General features: G+C 37.7%; 1 protein-coding gene and 1 long non-coding RNA gene across 2 annotated transcripts; both read left to right on the forward strand.

The window, feature by feature from the left end:
• Positions 1 to 627: 627 nt before the first annotated feature.
• On the forward strand, positions 628 to 2,250 carry LOC148690361 (uncharacterized). Its single transcript, XR_015956113.1, has 4 exons — positions 628 to 718; positions 819 to 980; positions 1,082 to 1,155; positions 2,088 to 2,250. It is a non-coding gene; the product is annotated as an uncharacterized LOC148690361 (long non-coding RNA).
• Positions 2,251 to 6,158: 3,908 nt separating this feature from the next.
• Positions 6,159 to 20,500, forward strand: LOC137711294 (putative manganese-transporting ATPase PDR2). Its single transcript, XM_068450523.2, has 22 exons — positions 6,159 to 6,500; positions 6,674 to 6,937; positions 7,439 to 7,531; positions 7,681 to 7,883; positions 8,817 to 8,889; positions 8,984 to 9,156; positions 9,239 to 9,410; positions 11,033 to 11,137; positions 11,265 to 11,375; positions 11,472 to 11,558; positions 11,644 to 11,826; positions 12,670 to 12,720; positions 12,808 to 12,933; positions 13,827 to 13,906; positions 14,680 to 14,788; positions 15,698 to 15,826; positions 16,616 to 16,681; positions 16,870 to 16,941; positions 17,838 to 17,989; positions 18,221 to 18,332; positions 18,426 to 18,542; positions 19,044 to 20,500. The coding sequence occupies exons 2-22, from the start codon at positions 6,689 to 6,691 to the stop codon at positions 20,151 to 20,153; spliced, it is 3,573 nt and encodes a 1,190-aa protein (XP_068306624.1). The 5' UTR covers positions 6,159 to 6,500; positions 6,674 to 6,688; the 3' UTR covers positions 20,154 to 20,500.
• The last annotated feature ends 242 nt before the right edge of the window (positions 20,501 to 20,742 follow it).

Here is a 20,742-nt window from a genome sequence, read left to right on the forward strand (position 1 = left end):
GACTGTCACAACCCGTCCCGGAATTTTAATTCCGAGGACGTGAAGTTATGAAAATGCCCTTAAACGGGACTAAGGGGCGTAAAATATGTTGTAACTTGATGATTTGGGGATTGGGTAGGATCCCACCTCCCTCAAATCTCTCCCCCATTTCTGCATCTTGTCTCTCTCTCTCCTCCCTCACAAATCTCTCATTCTCTGAGAGTTCTCTCTCTCTCCTTCGAACTCACACAGACCACCCACAAACCACCCCAAAACTATACCAACGAAGGATCTAAGACCACCATCGTACTCCTGAAGACCACACGAACACGATGGTACCAATTTCAGGTGAGTTTCACTTCGGAAAACATGGATTTCAATTTCACTGTGCGTGTGCACTGTTCATGCACACGTAAAACTTGATGTTTTTGGGATTTTGAAGCTTGTAGGAAGCTTGGTGAGGTCCTAAGGAAGCTCGGAGTGCTTCGTTTGAAGGATTTGGACGTCGGGATCACGAACTGTAAGTCCGGCCGAATTTTCGTATTTTTGGAAAAGTTTGATTCCGTTGTTTTTAGGCCCTAAAACTAGTCCAACGTGGTATACTATGATTAGGGCTTCATTTTGGTATAAATTACGTGAAAAATGGACGTAGGAACACGGAGAACGACAAGTTCAAAGTTTGGCCGGAGCTGTCGGGGCTTTTTCCGGCGAAACCACGGCGAGTTAGGGGTCGAGACAGGTATGGATGTGTTCGTCTCGTCAATACCTTCATTTTGATATATAGTACGTCGAAAATGGTTAAGAAATGAAGAAGTTATGACACTTTGAAATTTACCCAGAAATTCCGGCAAAACACCACCGCCGGCGAAACCAGTCCGGCGACGCGAGGAAGAAGACGCGCGCGTGGGCAGCGCGTGAACAGGGCGCGTGGGGGCGCGTGAGAGCTCCAAATTGAGTTCTGAAAATTGTCACGCGTTCGTGACGTCGTGTAGATCACCGTGGTATATTCATACACCCAAATTGAGCAACGTATGAGAAAGTTATGGACGAATGTTTGGTGTATGTGCGTTAAATAATGTCAATTTGGTTACTGTTTGTATAGGTGAAAATTATACAAAAGAAGAATGTAACCAATCTAGGGGAGGCTCAGGGACCTACGAGACGTCGATGTGATATGTGAGTGGGCAGTTATTTTTCAGTATATATATATATATATATATATACGTATGCTTGACGTATTTCCCAGAAACGTACTTTAAAAGAAATACGAATTAAATATCCTGTCATATATGCATCATATTTTAATATGTGCATTATCATAATTATGCATACTGTTGCATGGTGCTGAGGAGGCCCAGGTAAGCTACCTTTGAAATACTATCATCACATGCATTAGTAGTGACATACATTTATATATGTGTATTTGGTGCTGTGGACGCACAGGTAAGTGCCAGGTAAGTGGCATTTGTATTTGTACGTAGTAATAATTTGAGAGGATTAGAGAGCTCATATCTGCACCCCCGGTGTCAGTGCTCCCGCCCAGAGAGGGGCCTAGCCTTCACGTGTATGTTCACCAGCACCGCATGCTCGCCTTGGATCCAAGTTAGGTGCAAGCCTGTCGTAGAGACTACATTAGGTGGTTCCGACTTGTAGGTGACCCGCGATTTATCGCCCAGCTTCACGTGATCGTAGCACTAGAGCATACATATATATTACACCCAGCTTGTCGTGCAGACCACGTTAGGTGGTTCCGACTCGTGTGCAGATTCAGTGATTGAGTTGAGAGTGGAGCTCTAGGTGCAGCGGTACATGTCACGTTAGGTGACTCCCGACTGCCAGATTATATGTTATTGATATGAATTATGCTTGAGCATTTACATTTATTATGAGATTCTAATGTGGCATATTCTCAAGCATGAATGGCATATTCTCAAGCATGAATGGCATATTTTGGAGCATGTTTGGCATATTGTACATACGTATATATGTTTATTTTCTGGGAAATTATACTTGTTTTACGGCGAGGGGTTACAAAGTTTTGAGAAGTGTTTGGATTTGGAAAAGAATTGTTTTGCTGACCCACTCAACTTTGTTTTGCGCCCCTCCAGGTTCAAGAATTGCAAAGGTGTGGTGACTACGAGGAAATTCAATGGTGTTCTGACAGAATGGACCAAATGAGGACTCACCTTCGGGTGTTTCATTTTAGAAGTTGTATATTTTAAAGCTTCCGAACTGTGCAAATGGTTACGTCACTCTCACGTGACGGCCAGCATGCCCTCCTTCGGGACGGGGTGTGTCAAAGACCATCTCCAATCCTTAGGTTAAAACTTAAAATTTTTAACCTAGAAAATTTAGACTTTAACTAGAAATAGTTTTTCTGTTCCAACCATTCTGAGTTAAATTTTTAGCCCGAGAATAGTAAAAAATGAATTTAGGATAATTTTTTTCTTAAAGTAACTATATTTAAAAAAAAAAAAAAACACTATATAGACTGTCCTAATTTAATTTTATTAACATTTTAACCTAAAAATAATTAAATTTCGATAAATATTAAAAAATCAATAAACTGATATCATGAAACTTGTGGAACACTATGAAAGAATATGAAACACATGAAAGATTTTTTTTTTTTTTAATTACTTTAGCCGTTGTATTTTAATTTGGACCTTCAAATCTTTTTTTTTTCATTGCATTTTATCATATTAGATCTTAATCATTGGATTCAATGAATTTATAAATATAAAACTAAAAAAATACATATATATAGGGGAATCCTGGCCGCCCACTAACCCAAAAGGGGAATCCTAGCCTAAATTTGCCTAGAGGTGGGCAAACGAGTCTAGGACCCATGGGGCGAGGTGGGTCCTGCAGGTTTGGGGCAGGTACAAAATTTCGTAAACTTAAAACAGGACGGGGCGGGGCAGGCTGGGACCACATAATTGGCTGAGCGGGACGGGTCTTCTATCTTTGAAAAAGCCCCCCCTCCCCCCCCCCCCCCGCCAAGACCGTTTATACTCTTCTTCATCACATGTATCTCCACCGTTCCATTTATAAACATATCTACTTTCTCGGTCTCTCCGCTGTCAAATTCCTAGATACTCTCCACTCTCTCAAATTCCCAAATCAAGTAGGTTTCTCTCTTGACTCCTAAATCACCTACTCAATGGGGTCACGAAGAAGGAGATCAGCGTCTTCACCTACTAGGAAAATAAGTTTGAAGCTTACTGAGTTAACGTCATCACCGAGACCATCACCGATTCACCTTCGTCACCCATTACCAATATGGCGACCAGCTCTGCGCCACAGTTCTCTCAGTCTCTCCCACTCCTAAATCACCTACTCGATGACATCAAAGAACCCATGTCCTAGACCATCACCGATTCACCATAGTCACTATCACTGTCGTCAAGACCACCACCACCCATCACCACCATCGAGGACACTGCCATCATCCTGCTAAAATTTATGTAATTTGTTAATTAGGATTTATTTTTGTGTTATGTGAATTTGTAATATAAGGATTTAGAGTTTTTGAATTAGGATTACCGTGAGTTTCTCGTAGATTATGTTCTAGGTTCTGGATACAGATATTGAAGATTAGTCTTTGCGAGTTCTGGGTAATGTTCTTTTTTTCTTTTCTTTTTTTTTTTTTGTTGTTTTTGTGCTGATTGCTGTTTCTTTTCAATTTTGATGTTTTGATCATTGTTTGGTTGGTTTTGTCTATATGCATGATCAAAGGGGTTTGATTTGTTGTTTTTGCATCTAAGTTTGCTTTGATTTGTTGCTTGTTGTTGTGCGATTGAATATTGCTTGCTTATTCTCTTTTGTGATGAAGGTCATTCCTTATGTGGTTGACAAAAAAGAAAATGATATTGGACCCGTGGACCCCGCCCCTTTGAAACGAGTCTGGTTAGGTCTGATTTCCCATTCTGAAATCCATTATTCGGCTCGCCTCGTCCTGTTACTATTTACAACAGGTAGAGTTTGGTTCCTCTAAATTTGGGCTCGACTCGACCCGTGCTCATACTGGGCTAGCTATAATAATGCGGTTCAAATTCGCCCTTGGCGAGAATCGAATATAAGACCTCTCACTTTTAAGTGCAGAGGAATACTTCTAGACTCTAGTACTAGTGACAAAACTCGCAATATTTTTATTTAGTGTAAATATAGAGGATGATTTGTGGATGTACAAAAGGTACAGTGGAACATGGCTCGGTATTTTTGAGGAGCCCCAAAAAAATTTATCTTCTCATATATTACATATGAGTATAAATTTTTAATAAAAAGTTTTTAACTGAAAAGAAAAATCATCATCATATGATTTTCTCTATATTACAATTGATTAAGTGGAACTTATGAATATATTAATTCCTACTTTTCTCTAGCAATAAAAATTTGATTTGTATATTACTTTCTTCTACAAACACAAGCGTATTTTAATCTCTCTATTTCATATTGTTGACCCTAAAAATTGCAAAACCTACGCAGTGCGCAGGCCGAGCAACTAATAAGCTAACTAAGTCCTTCGGTTGAATGAGGGGCGTGCCAACTCGTCGGCCAAGCTCGGCCAAGGAGTAAAATTTGTTGATGTGGCGTTGAGCACGTTGCTGACTTCTTTACCTTGCGACTGTGACCGAGGAAGGAACACTCTAGGTCTTCGGGTTCTAGAGCCTGAAGACAATGCTACTAGTTCTGCGAAGTTCACAAATCGTTGGCGCCCGATTCGGTCACCGTGATTATGTTCGTAAAAGTATAAGCACGTCGAATCGATACCAGACTATATGGACACAAATATTCAAAGGTGATGTATGTCTTGATGGTGAATGTGGTTCGGCCATCAGAATGCCGAACTCTGAAACTCACTTGTGAGTATCCAATCATAAAATCACTCGGCGCCCAGTACGCCGAATGTCGTAGCTCGTAACACCTTACTTCGCCGAAAATGCTAATAAGGTGACCTTTGCCAACAAGGGTTCGAAAACCCTTCTCGGCCGAGACTTGGATAGGTAACTAGTCAACCTCGATGCAGTGTTGTTTATCCAAACTGAAGGTGCTCCTCGGTCAGCTGATTTTACGGCAACAGTGCTGTTTATCCAAACTGAAGGTGTTCGTCGGTTGCCTTCACAGTGATGTTTATCCAAACTGAAGGTGTGTCGGCGACAAAAAGAAAATAAAAATCTCAAGCTGTTTGAGAGGTTTTGCGCAGGGCAATTGTGTGTTGAATTGGCCGTCTTCAATTATTGCATGATTTCTTGTATTTATAGCATCAACTCCTTCTTGAGATCGAATTAGACTCCTATCTGGATTGGGAGTTCTTGTTTCGCTCCAACTTTGCTTCGAACAACCTTACTCCCATTAGGACTTTGAACTCACCCTTTTCGGGGCTTTATTCATTGTTGGTCGAGAATCCTAATTGCACCAGGACTTCCTCGACCCTCTTTGCCTATTTGAACTACTCATTTTTGCAATAGGGCTCGACCATCCCTGCTAAATGGTCCGAAATCATCAGGCAGTCCATAGTATTTCTGACACGGCTTTGGGCTGAGTACAAACCTACACTCGGCCCAACAATATTATTTTGGGCCCAAACACAAATGTACTTCATTTTTCCATAGAGGAACCCTAAATCAGTGATTTCATGACATTTGGAGGTTATATTAATTAGTAATAGTGTGATACTGATTTCAATTAAGTTTGAATATTGATTGTTAAACTTTGTATGAATATATTATCCAATTTTTTTTTTTCCAAACAAGGAGGGCCTTTTTATTAATTTCTTCTAAAGAAATTACACTAAAGGGAAAAAATGGTTTGAACCCAAAATGAAATGAGTTAAAGAAAAAGACCATAACTGCAATAGTTTTCCACCACTCACATCAAGTTTTGAATTCTATTTGTAAAAAAAAGGAAAGAAAAAACTTAACATGTGATACAAGTTGGGTCGTGTAACCTGTTATTTTAACAAGTTCGGTTCAAGTTTATATTTTTTACCCATAAATAAACATGTTGAGATAACGAGTTAGCATGAATACGACAAACAGAATTGAGACTTTCGAGTGATCCGAATCTTTTAAATTTCATCCAAAGACCCACCTGTTTTGACCCTTTAAAATCTGTAATAATTATTGGGCGTTAGATAAAATTTGAAAGGTCTGAATCAGTTGATTCTATAATCTTGGTGGAAGAGATCCGGTTGATGGCAAAATAGAAAAAGAAAAGAGCTGAAAAAAAAATAAAGAAAAAAAGTAGATATGAGGGAGCATAATATTGGTCGGCGGTGCTGTTAAAATGACTAAAGGGGTTCTTTTTATTTTGGATCAAAATTAACAAGGGAAGGGGGTTTAAGTCGGAAACTGAAATGAATTAGGGCTAAAGCAGTTAGCAGAGTCCGCTTTCAAATCGTACACCACCTCACCTGCTTTCATCCGTATCACCCTCCTCCTCCATCGATACCATCAAATTTAGGGTTTCCATAGAGCAACTCGTGGCTTGCGATCGCCATTGAAATTCAGACTCATCAGGTAATCATAATTTCGATTTCGTCCCCTAAGGATTTGATCTTCCGGCATCCAATTCGATACAACCAGTAAAAGAAACTTATTTCGGAGATTAAATTTTGTAACTTGTTTATTTTATTTGATTATTTTTGAATTTTGGTGAAGAGGGTTTGATTTGACTTGATTGGTTAATGTAGTTGTGATCGGGAGGGATGTCGAGGTTCCATGTGGGAGGGAAGGTGGTGGATAAAGTTGATTTGTTGAAGACTAAGAGCTTGCTGTGGCGATTTGATGTGTGGCCTTTCGCTATCCTTTACGCTCTCTGGCTTACCACAATTGTGCCCACCATTGACATTGTGGATTCCGGGATTGTTTTCGGTGCCCTTGTAGCTCTTCACATTCTCGTTTGGCTTTTCACTGTTTGGTCCGTCGATTTCAAATGCTTTGTACATTATAGCAAGGTCTGTATATAAATTTTGTATATGATCTCAATTTATGTATGTATAATTATATATGCGTGTGTGCTTTACGGTACAACAATAAAGTTGTTCCATTGCATAGGAGAAAAATGTGGGGTTCCGCATGAAAACAACCCCTAATAATGGGAGTCTTATCCCCTTTTAGCATGTGTTTGATGTCATACATTTATAATAAATACATATGTACTTATATAAGTATATAGCAATGCTCTATTCCGAGTGAGGATTTGACATGTTAATGAGGACCGTATATTGGTACATGATTATACTCATCAACAATTTTGACGGCAATAGGAGAGTCTGGATAGGAAGCATTTTTCTTGGCCTCAATAATTAGAATTGAGAGTCTAGCACAATAGCATTACTCTTAATGTTAATATATATGTATATCCTAACTAGTATGGGAAGACATGAATTGGAACGTAACTTGATGAAATTTCTTTTTGATGATTTGTTGTAATTGGTGATTCTTTTGGTCTTCAGGTAAATGATATTCATCAGGCAGATGCATGCAAAATAACGCCAGCAAAATTTTCTGGTTCTAAAGAAATTGTATCACTCCATTTCCGTAAGCTTGTAAGTCAATTTACAGTTTGAATACTTCGACTACACTTTCTTTGAATTTTATCATAAAGATTCAATGGATAGTATTGTGCTAAAGTTCCTGGTTACTATCCTTTCCCAATATGGGAAGTAGTCCTTGATTTGTCTGGTGAATTTTTCAGCAGGGAGATTCCTCATCTTCAGTGGATATTGAAGAGATTTACTTTGACTTTAGAAAGCAACGTTATATCTTTTCCAAAGAGAACGATAACTTTTGCAAGCTTCCTTACCCTACCAAGGAATCATTTGGTTACTATTTAAAATGTACTGGCCATGGATCTGAGGCTAAAGTTGTTGCTGCTACTGAAAAATGGGGACGGAATGCGTGAGTTACCTTTCTTATTTCCCTTTTTCCTTCTTGAAAACGTATTTTAAGAATTACTCTCTTTCTCACAAACCGTGGGATATGTTAGCAGTTGTAAAGTGATTTTGGTTGAGGTTTTCGTACTTGTAATCAGATCCTCTTGAGAGATTTTCTTGTTCTGTTCTTGGTGGATTTCTTATCCACTTCTGTGTATTTCACTTTTCTTTTTTAATAAATTGTTATAGTTTCTTCTCAAAAAAAAAAAAAAAACGTATTTGTTGAATTATCGTCAATTGTTTTGATTTTTCTTGCTCATCATTTGGAATGCAGTAATGTTAGTCTTGATCATCCCTTATCCAATTTTTATCCAAGTCAAGCTTTAACATTAACAAAATTGCCGCTTCAGTGCTGGGAAATATTGGTGTCTCTTTTACACTAAGCTGTCAATGTGCATAAGCAAACATAAATTTAATAGACTAAGTTAATAAATTTAATAGAATTCAATTTCTGTGGCTGCTTCAATTACTTCTAAAATGTTTGAAAAAAAATTAAGAGATGAGTGGATGATAAAGCTTAGCCCATTGAGATGATATTTATTTCCCTTGATAAGTTAGATTGAGTGGTCTAAGCAATTTTGGAAAAACTGGAAATGTTCAGTATTTGAATTCTGAGTCTAGAACAATAAAGTTTGACTTAAGGGTAAGGGTCTTTGAAGCTTTACAGTTGATGAGGTGGTGATGCTGTGGGAAAGGCTCCGTTCCTGGGTATCTTAATGTGTTTGCATTCTTTGCAGTACTTTTAGATAGGATGGCTGCTATTGTTTAAGAAAGATTCTGTAATTTTCATTTTTTTTGAATTTTTATTTTAGTGGAGCATGTGGTACATTGAGCACGATCCAGTTAAGTTATCATTTTCTTAACTGGTCCTTGTTGTACACGTTTCTTTGTTGTGCAGATTTGAGTATCCACAACCTACATTCCAGAAATTGATGAAAGAAAATTGCATGCAGCCCTTCTTTGTCTTCCAGGTTTTAGCTCTCTCTCTCTCTCTCTAATGTGAGATTTCCTTTCCATGCATGCTCCCTTTCCTTACCTACATTTACTTGTGCTCCCTGCATGTAGGTCTTCTGTGTGGGTCTCTGGTGTTTGGATGAATATTGGTATTACAGTTTGTTCACACTTTTTATGCTGTTTATGTTCGAGTCAACAATGGCTAAAAGTCAGTTGAAGACTCTTAGTGAGCTAAGACGTGTCAGAGTGGATAACCAGACCCTCATGGTACATCGCTGTGGGAAGTACGTTATCTACACGCAATTATTTATTTGTCATAATATTTAAGCTGTTTATTCTTTATGCATTGACTGCTGTAAATTTTAGGTGGATAAAGCTTGCTGGAACTGATCTTTTGCCCGGTGATGTTGTTTCTATTGGGCGAGCTTCTGGTCCAAATGGAGAAGATAGGGCTGTGCCAGCAGATATGCTTCTATTAGCTGGAAGCGCTATTGTCAATGAAGCCATTCTCACAGGCGAGTCTACTCCCCAATGGAAGGTGGTCACCTCTTGTCTATGTCATTGCAGCATTTTGGTTTTTTAATTTATGCATGTTCGTTCACACACATAGATTTATGCATCTCAATGTGTGTATATTCTTTCTGGAGGTGATTGCTTGGCTAAATTGCTTAGTCCAGTAATAATAATTTTCTCATTTTATTTAAAACTAATTTTACCCTTATGTTTGTCTTCACTTTATCCTTTTTCCTTGAGGCTTGATGCAGTTACAAAACCATAATATTCTCATCTAAGTTTGAAGATGTAGGGTTGATTCAAAGTTTGTGAGGATAAATAGGGTGTGGGTTGATGAATCATTCTTGGACTCAGTTGGACAAGGAACTTAGAGCTAAGACTGCAAATAGAAGTAAAAGTAGGTGAAAGAGTAGAGGAAGAAAAAAAAAGAGGGACAATACGAGGAAGCTGTGATTCAATAGTAAACTGATCCTGAACTGGATGAAACTTCATTCACTGTCGAAAATATGGGTTTTAAATTCACTGTGATCTTAAACCCTATATTGGAGGAAATTTGGTGTAGGAAAGTTAGGAGATTCTGTGGGATGGAACAGGATACAGTTTTGGAAGAAAAAGATAATAGTAATCAGGACTTTCTGTCTTTTATCTGGTTGCAGGATTTATGGGTAGCAAAATACTTTCTGATTTTTATGGTGGTCATTGTGAGGTTGTGTTGAATCGTCCCGCATAGGAAAGTTAAGAAACTTTGTAAATGTTTATAAGGAGTTGGGGCATTTCCCCATTGGCAATTGGTTTCGGGGTGGAACCTCAACTTTTCTTTATGGTGTTAGAGCAGGTTCACCCATGTGTGAAGCTTAATGGCCACACGTGCTCCATGTCACTTAGTTGAATTGTCAATATGTTAGGCTAAATTTTGCCACACATGAGGGTGTGAGGAATTGTTTCACAGCAGAAAGTAAAGAAATAACCTTGCAAGGGCTTATAAGGAGTTGGGTCACTCACCCAATTACCAATTGGTTTTGGTTTGGAACCTCAACTTCCTGCAGTTATTTGGGGCTAGAGTTTATGGGACGATTCGGGTCTTTTGATGGGGAGAAGAAGTGGGTTGATTTTAGGCTGTTTCATAGTGCCATGTTCTTTTTTTTTTTTTTTTTTTTTGACGTATATTTGGCTGTACTTTTTTTTTAATGCTATGAACTTCTTGTCTACTATTTCTGTATTTGCTTATTTTAACTAATGGATTTTTTTTTTAAATTTTTTTTTATGTAAAAATGAGAAAATTAGTTTGGCCGTGGACAAAAAGTCCACTATCTAAACAAAGCAAAAAAACCCTTAATTGGTTGAGCTCTCTCTTTATTTATTTATTTATCTATGTCATTTTTCCCCCCAGTACCTTGTAAGGTACAGGGTCTTTCTTGGATAATTGCTTATAGGGAGGGATGAGTGCTATCCAAACCAAGGAAACCTAATACATGTCTGCTATCCTCTTGGTGTATTTTATCCAGAAAAGGTAGCGCAAATTACTGATAATGGGGCTATTCTTCAAAGCAAGTTTGCGATTGGCACTTATGGCTTATTGTGTACTGTTGTTTGATGATAAACGTTGTGTCTTTGCTGGAGGAAAATAATAGTAGGATTATTTTTCAGGTATCGATCATGGCCCGAGGAACTGAGGAGAAATTATCAGCTAAGCGAGATAAAAGCCATGTCTTGTTTGGTGGGACTAAGATATTGCAGCATACTCCGGATAAGGTAGCTTATCCTAAAATATATGTTTAAGTCAATAAACGTTATCATTGATGGTTTTTAGCGAATATCATTAATGTTTCATAATCTCATGGGTTGTGTATTTATGTTTTCATTATCTCAATGGAGTCAGGGCTTTCCTTTAAAAACCCCCGATGGTGGCTGTGTGGCTGTTGTTCTGAGGACTGGGTTTGAAACAAGTCAGGGGAAACTTATGCGTACAATTTTGTTTTCTACAGAGAGGGTATTTTTACTATGACTACTCAACCTATATACATTATGGTATTACTTTTACTCCACTTTTATTTTATATAATGTGTGTACGTACATTTTACTGTAGGTTACAGCTAACAGCTGGGAAAGTGGGTTGTTCATTTTGTTCTTGGTCATATTTGCAGTGATAGCTGCTGGTTATGTACTAAAGAAGGTAAAAGTGGTTCCTTGATAGGTAGATGCGATGCTTGATGCTTGTGTAGTGTTATTTTCTGACAATCAAGGCGTCTTTGATGTAGGGGCTTGAGGATCCCACTAGGAGCAAGTACAAGCTTTTCCTTAGTTGTTCACTCATTATTACTTCTGTGATTCCTCCTGAGCTGCCAATGGAATTATCTATAGCTGTTAATACATCTCTGATTGCTCTTGCACGTCGCGGAATATTTTGTACCGAACCTTTCCGAATTCCTTTTGCTGGAAAGGTATGTTGTGACAGCTTTAATTATGTCTTCTTTTTTTTATATATTTTTTATATTTCTTTCTTACACTTGTTTAAAGGATGCTCTTTGGATAATGCCGCTTTTTTCAAAAATACCATCCACGGAGCTATCTAGCTATCTGATCTACAACTAATAAAGATGGTCTTATTTTACAATGATGCTTCATAAAGTAATAGTTTATAACACAGAAGCACTCCAGTCATTAAAAGCAGCCCAAACTATCTATTGACTCTGCAGAGAATACTGACATCCAAAGTGATCAACCTCCTCATCCCATTCATTTCCGACTACACCACCCTGAAAATTGCCACTCAGCACGGGGGACCCTCTTTATCCCTCCAATGAGTTTGTAACTCACACAATAAGGCATTGCATGAAACTGGAATTTTCCAGCTCACATGTTCTCCTTAAACAGTCTGCCCCAAGGACAAAAGCAATGGGACAATGAAGCAGGAGTTTTTACCCATCTAATACCATAAAACTGGATAGAGTTGCTTTATTCATGATGACTTCATTTCTCTAGTGTGCAAACCAAATACAAGATTTGGCTACTTAGGCATGCAGCGTTCTGATGTCTGTCTTCCTTCTTTTCAAGCAGAAAATGTGTCCTAGAGAATTGCATAATGTGATTGTATCTTTAGAATTAGCAGTCATCCCCATACTTTTCTGTTTGGTTACACATCAACCATACTTCTTCGATACCTTATTTTCGCTGTTTGCTTGTAGCCTTGTACTGACCAAGCTGTTTCCCAATATGACATACTGCAGTCTTATTGTGCTGTACAAAGTATATTTTGATACATTTGTTTACTGTTTTCCGTGCAGGTTGATATCTGCTGTTTTGACAAAACTGGAACACTTACATCAGATGATATGGTATTTCATATTAATCTAGTATATGGTGCTCATTAAATTGACTCGGATTCATATAAAATTTAATGCTTTTCTCTTGCTCTTCTCCAGGAGTTCTGTGGAGTTGTTGGGTCAACTAGCAGTACAGATTTAGAAGCTGACATGAGTAACGTGCCTGTGCGCACAGCAGAGATTTTGGCATCTTGCCATGCCTTGGTGTTTGTGGATAATAAGCTGGTATGCTAGTGTTATCTTCTAAACAGGCAGTCTGTTTTAGGTTGTATTCTATTTTATTTAGTTATGTCGGTTGCAGTATCATTGTTGACGATGCAAGCTCTTTAGTTTTAGATTGCTTATATTGTCAAAAGGTATGCGAATCAGAAAGGTAAAATCACACAAAATTCTACCTATCTACAACCATTAGATGTCTGCTTCTTTGCAATCATAATGAAATGTTTGCTGCTTAGAACTTGCAAAAATAAAGGAGCTTCAGAAATCAAGTCTTTTTGTAGTTTTTTAATGAATGGTCAGTTAGAAAAGTATGTCTTGTGTTTTTCTTCCTTGTTTCAGGGTTCTTGGTCTGTTATGGATCTCCTGCACCCTTTTTTGCTAATTTATTTTTATATATTTTAATTGAAGTCTGTTTCTTATAATTTTTTTTGGCTATAATGCCTTTCCTAGATTTTCTCTACTGCATCAGTTAGTTTTTGATGTGAACAAAAAGGAATGATAAAAAGGGATCTAGGCCCTTCCCTTTTATGTTTTGGGTTTGTGTTTCTGGAGTTATTCAAACATATTATATCTCAATATATATTCCCTTTTGAAAATTTGTCTTTGTTTTGCCAACCGGGTCATCCAGTCTCCCTTTAAGTTGGTTTTCCTACCCCATGCATGAATTTAAATTTCTTGAAAACGCCTTATTTATTTAACTGGACTTATAACTTTCAAGTCAGTTGGAACTCAATATCAATTTATCCTGAATAGAAAATTAATGGCTGCATTGACTGAAAGATGGAACAAGATGAACCGGCTCAGTATCCTGTTATATGTACTATCAATGTCTGGTGACAGGTGGTATTATTTTTTAAATTTTGTTTGGAAATTAACTGATACTGCACAACGCCATGTAGGTTGGTGATCCTCTTGAAAAGGCTGCCCTTAAAGGAATAGATTGGACCTTCAAATCTGATGAGAAGGCCATGCCAAAAAAGTAAGCTGCGATCTCTTGTTTTTGTCTATATCTATATGTCAGCTGTTATATTTGCACTTCTGGACTAATCCATAATATCCTTTAATCATTTATTTTCATATTTACTTTTTAACCTTTTTTTTCTCATATTTTCCTCATAGGTTAGTTGTTAAACAGTTATCCTGACTCTGTTGATGATAGATTATTTTGGAAAGTTGAATTTAATGCAATGTTAACATTTTAAGTAGATTGAAAAGTGAGGTAATCCTTCAGAAAATTGTTTAACCAAAGAAACCTTCAGCAGGACATAGATTAAAGTACAATCCGGGATCCATCGTGGTATGAATTTTCCATTGGTATGATATCTAATTTTTGTTAGGATGTCCAATCCAATCAGTTATCCTTAAGCCAGTTAGTTTCTTATGGAAGGCTAGCTTTCGTCTTTTGCACTGATGTTTATGTCGAATTTTTTGGACAAAAAAAACGTTAAGCTATGTTTATCCTTAAGCCGGTTACAGTATGAGATGTTGTGGATAAATTAGATTTACAAGGTTGGTCTAGTGAATATGCAGTCTGATGTTGCTAAGATATATATTTGCTATTTCAAATATGAAAAATGGGCCGACATATTAGTGGTCTTATAAATAGGTGATCAATAATTTGTTAATCTAAAGTTTGATTATGGTCAATGTTCATTCTTCTTTTATGAGGCAGTAAATCCTGTGCTTTTGTCTATATTTATGATTGGTAATTCTTTCTACATTGTTCTTATTGTACTCGTCACTAAAACACAGGGGAAGTGGTCATGCTGTGCTGATTGTTCAGAGACATCACTTTGCTTCCTACTTGAAAAGAATGGCAGTTGTAGTGCGCATTGAAGAGAATTTTTTTGCTTTTGTGAAGGTTCGTCAGTCGTTCATCAGTACTACGTTGCAATCTATGTTACCCATATACCATAAGCATTAAGATCACCATCATAGAGTTCTTGATGCTGCTCAATTTGCTTGTTTGTGTTCTGGGACAGGGTATCGTTTATCTTAATTCATCAATCTTGTTACTTCACAATCAATTGTATGAAGGAATTGTATGATTTTTATTCTGGTCATATTTTGTTACATCTACCCTCGTAGTCAGGTGTTGACTTGGATTTCTGCACTTATAGAGCTCAATACTGGTTATTTGACACAGAAGAGGACACAACTGTGTTGGCGTTAAGTATAGGGAAAGGGGGAAATAGTAACCCTGTTCTCCACTGTCTTCTAGCTTTTAAGTTTGTGGCTGAAACTATCTTGGGAAGCAATTTCGACCTGGTAATCCTGGGTGATCCCAAATGTTGTGATTATCAAGTGAAATAATATGGGTTTTGAGTGTGGGAAGAAGCCCAAGGTTCTTTTGGGGTTGCTGTTGTCTGCAATATAAGTTGTTTTGATGCAGAGTAACAATCAAACTTTTGAAGATTATGGAGGGGTGTGGGTGGAAGATCTGCGAGCCTCAGTCTCTAATGAGTGTGGTGACCGTCCTTTCCTGTTGAATGTGAACTTGGAAAGTAGTTTCTTAGGCCCCTTTGGTGGTTTTAGCCTGTCCTTGGTGTTGCTTTTTTTGGTTGTCTATTTGATATATATTTTTCAGTCCTGTTTCCTTCAGACTCCTGCTTCATTGTTTTGTACAGTTCCCATTTTTTTCTCATTTCAGCGGTTCTACGTCTTATGTAGTATATTACAATCTAATTACTCCTTTTTCTTTATCTTTGCAGTAGGAAAGATGTTCACTCCAGTATTAATAGCTGTTAACAATGAATTCTTTTCATTTCAGGGTGCCCCTGAAACCATTCAGGGTAGACTCACTGAAGTGCCATCATTTTATGTTGAAACTTACAAGAAATTTACTCGACAAGGGTCTCGCGTTCTGGCCCTTGCCTACAAATCTCTTCCTGACATGACAGTAAGTTCTCTGGATTTGTTATTTCTCAATTGCTTTGAATAGTATAGGTCCTTGTGGTTCATGTTCAAAGGAAGTAACTTATGTACACACTGGTCATACCATGTTATGCGGTACTGGAGGATTTTAAATTGGACTGGAAAAGGGAAGACTTTTGAGAGCCATCGCATTGAGTACAGTACTTAAAATGTAAAAAAAAAAAAAAAAAAGTTTTACTTTTGAGTTTATGCATCAGATTGGTTGGATTACAGATGAGATAAGAATTTGTTTTTTTAATAATAAACTTATGTCTTGAAGCTATTAATCATAACTAATGAATTTTCAGGACACTCTTTTTCTTCCTTAGCCCAATCCAACTTCTGGATTTAATGCTTTGATCTTCTTCATAGTGCATGTTAAATTTCAAGCAAACTTTGTTTGGCGTATCATCAAGTGAAGGACAGACTACAATTAGTATTTTTCTTCATTTTTTGTACTTTAGAAATTTAACCTTAAGGAGGAAATGGTTTAAATTATAGAATATAGAATCGATTTTGTAATTTGACATGCATAATGATCTCAAGTAGAAACACGAATTAACCAAAGGCTATGTCTTTACTTTTCTACTTTACATTATTGTTAAGTACATATGTATAATATCTGAGTAACTGGATTTAAATTCAATGACACTTCTTATACTTGAAGAGTTTCACATAGTTTGTCCCTTATCTCTCTCTGAGGAAGTTTTAAAGGCTTTGTTTTTTATATTGTATTTGTATTTGAAGTGTTTAATTATCTTCTTATTGCTTGAAGGTTAGCGAAGCTAGAAGCTTGGATAGGGATGTGGTGGAGAGTGGCCTTACCTTTGCTGGTTTTGCGGTAAATTAATCATTTCTATTATTTCCTCATACAGAGTAATAGTTTTCGTACTGTTTCTGTTTTTTTTTTTTTTTTTTTTTTATATTTATTTTTGGCCCATTTATCTTGATTTGAAGATTAGATTAGTGTCTGGAGTAGGCTTTGTTTACTTCCTTCACGTCACTAAATTCTCGTCGTTTGAATTTCAGGTTTTTAACTGTCCTATTAGATCAGATTCAGCCGCTATTTTATCTGAGCTTAAACGATCCTCGCATGACTTGGTATGTGGTTTCCCTGACTTACATAGTATGTGGTCTATCTGTAATTTTGTATAAAGGAATAGTATCTTGTATCTTACCCTTAACTACCATCACTTAAGAAGTATATTCTAGAGAAAAAGAAACTACGTTTGGTAGCCTTTTATTGAGGTGAAGAAATCATTTTCATTTTTATAGTTATTTTTGGCCATAAACATTTAGAAGCGAGTTTGTAAGACTATCATGGTCATGTTGCATTTCCAGGAACTATTATGATGAAGAAATATTGCAGATTGTAAGAGCCTTTACATGGTGATAGCTGTAGAATTATCAGCACTATGGACTTCTAAATTATAGTTTCGTGTAGCTATTCTTAAATGCTCCCTTTTTTGATAAATTCAAACCACGTTTTACTGTATAAGGGCCATTATGACCCTTTTACAGAAAACCACTCTTGCATATCTTTGTAAGGATATTCGACCAACTGCTTGCTTTTGGGGTGTTGATTGTTTTTATTTATCTCTGTATCAGCACTATGTACATCTACATTGGAGTTTGGTCTAATTTTAAATACTTTCATTTGATTAGTTGAAATCATGTATTACTGTTGGAACACTCTCGCATATCTTCTTTCATTTGATAAGCTCAAACAATGTTTTTGCTGTATGAGGGCCATTATGACCATTTACATGGAACCATTCTTGCATGTCTTTGTCAGGATATTCTACCAACTGCTTTCTTTTGAGTTGTCCAGATTGTTTACAGATTTAGTGTAGTTTATTTTTTGTTTCCCCTGTTTTTCTTGTCCTCCTTTGTATGGTACAATCATTCTCATTCATTTTGTTTTTAACAAAGCCGCTGCGTAGGAAGATTTAAAATTTAAGTACATATATATTTATCCAAAGTGTTTCTTTTGTTAGGTGATGATTACTGGTGATCAGGCTCTGACAGCTTGCCATGTTGCTAGCCAAGTTCATATTATTTCAAAATCAGCATTAATTCTTGGTCCAAAGAGGGACAGTGAAGGATATGAGTGGATATCTCCTGATGAGACTCAGATGATTCCTTACAAGTAAAGCTTTTCTTGTTTAATGGATTGGCTGTTTTCAATTTGGTTCGGTACTCTTGATGTTTTGCTTGGCTGTAAAACCTACTAAAGTGGTTCAATAATTGGGAGTTCCTCTCGTTTTTGGTTTTTATTTATGTTCTTGTGAATTTGTTTCCCTTCTGCACTCTTTTTGCTGATTCACCTCCTTATTTCTTTCTCCTTTGTTCTGAATGGAATTGATGAAATTGATTTCAGTGAAAACGAGGTGGAAGCTTTGTCTGAGACTCATGATCTCTGTATTGGTGGTGACTGCTTTGAAATGTTGCTACAAACCTCAGCTGTTATACGAGTCATTCCATACGTCAAGGTGCTTATTAATAACCAATTAAGTATTAATTGTGAAACTTGTTTTTTATTAGTGGCTTTATCTTAACGTTTTTGACCGGAGTCATCTTATTAGGTTTATGCGAGAGTTGCTCCTGAGCAGAAGGAGCTGATTTTGACTACCTTCAAAACAGTGGGGAGGATAACGTTGATGTGTGGGGATGGAACCAATGACGTTGGAGCGTTGAAGCAGGTAATTTGTTTTGTGAATATTCAACTATTAGTTGAGTTATTTTTTTCTTTGCAAGGCAACTGGCTTATTTGAAATAATAAATCCTTAGTGTAAGTATTAAAAGTCAGTTATTGACGTAATGGCAATTAACGAGAGTAGAATTGTGGGGCTGCCATTCTAACTTTGAAGTTAGTTATCATGGTTTCATGCTACAAAAGAATAAATAAAGTTCGAGGGGTAGCAATATGTTTTACTCCCCATAGCGTCACACGTTGACACACACACACACACACACATATATGGGACACACATACCGGCTTCTACAGAATCACGGATTAATTGTCTCACTTTTTCCCTTAATAGCTTTTCAGATATTTATTAGTACTCGTGTTTTCTTTTTTTTTAATTTTTTTTTTTATGGATTTAATATAAGAAAGTCGAATTATAGTTTGAATCATGTGTATGGCTTTTTCATAATTAAGCTGTGAACTAATATATTGTGGTATGTTTCTCTCCTCTCAGGCCCATGTGGGAGTTGCTCTATTGAATGCGGTGCCTCCAACTCAGAGTGGAAAGCCGCCCAGTGAAACGTCTAAAGAGCCAAAGAAGTCCAAGTCTGCATTGGATGTTGCAGGTAAATCTACTAGTGTAAATAGAGAAGTCTCTTCAAAGGGAAAAGCCACCGCAAAATTGGATCCCAATAGCAACCCAGCTGGTAACCGGAATCTGTCGGCTGCCGAGTTGAAACGACAGAAGCTAGCTTCATTGCAAAAGAGACTAATGGATGAGATGAATGAGGAGGGGGATGGTCGCTCAGCTCCAATTGTAAAGCTTGGAGATGCTTCCATGGCATCACCATTCACAGCGAAGCATGCATCGGTTGCACCGACCACTGACATAATTCGTCAAGGTCGCAGTACTCTGGTGACTACACTCCAGATGTTTAAAATACTAGGCCTCAACTGCCTCGCGACAGCTTATGTGCTGAGTGTTATGTACTTGGATGGTGTCAAGCTGGGTGATGTGCAGGCTACTATCAGCGGTGTGTTTACAGCTGCCTTTTTCCTATTCATCTCACATGCACGCCCTCTTCCAACCCTTTCAGCTGAACGGCCTCATCCGAATGTCTTCTGCTCCTATGTCTTTCTTTCTCTGTTGGGACAGTTTGCAATCCACTTATTTTTCTTGATATCTTCTGTGAACGAGGCTGAGAGATACATGCCGGACGAGTGCATTGAACCAGACTCTGATTTTCATCCCAACCTTGTAAATACAGTCTCGTACATGGTGAGCATGATGCTACAGGTGGCCACCTTTGCTGTGAACTACATGGGGCATCCGTTCAATCAGAGCGTCACAGAAAACAAGCCATTCTTGTATGCGATCGTGGCTGCGGCTGGTTTCTTCACGGTTATCACATCTGATCTATTTAGGGACTTGAATGACTGGCTTAGGCTGGTGCCCTTGCCAGTGGGATTGAGAAACAAGTTACTGTTATGGGCTCTTCTCATGTTTTTGACCTGCTACTCTTGGGAGAAATTTTTGCGGTGGGCATTCCCGGGCAAGATTCCAGCCTGGAAGAAGCGACAACGGATTGCTGCTTCCAGTCTCGAGAAGAAGAAACAACTTTGAGCGAGTACAAGCTCAACGCCGGACTGCGATTCGACATTTTTGGCAAATGGGCAATGCAGAGTTATATACAGCAGAATGGAGTTCTATTATGCCACAGGAGGTTCCATCCCCTCTTTGATAGGAGATTTTTATTGAGTTGAGTTTGTAGGAGGATTATTTTTGGGACCTCTGCCCTATAAACAAACTGTATTCCTAATAGTTGCTTTTACAAATTGTTTTGACCCTTCATATCCCTTGTATTTGGAACTACTTGCCAAAAACTATAAATTCTGTAGCCCCATTTCGATATCATCTTTTCATCATTGGTTCTAGTCTGTTTTTAATCAAGATAATCTTGGCGGTTTAAATAGATCTTATGGGGTTTTATAAGCTAGTTTTAATTTCGATTTTCATTGTTTGTCATTTGAATACCATTAGGTTTTCACGCTCAAAAAGTGGAGCCCGACTTCAATGCTTGGTTGCATTAGTGCTCCATGTGTTTTAGCGGTTAGATCACAATTGTTAGATTCAAAGTTTTGAAAGGCGCTAGCCGGGCAAGGGAAAAGCACCTAGGCATCTAGATGGAGTCAGCCTAGGCCCCTTGTTAAGT

The sequence above is a fragment of the Pyrus communis genome, chromosome 15 (assembly GCF_041283825.1).
Source record: "Pyrus communis isolate YQ-2024b chromosome 15, ASM4128382v1, whole genome shotgun sequence".
In the NCBI taxonomy this organism is placed as follows: Eukaryota; Viridiplantae; Streptophyta; class Magnoliopsida; order Rosales; family Rosaceae; genus Pyrus; species Pyrus communis.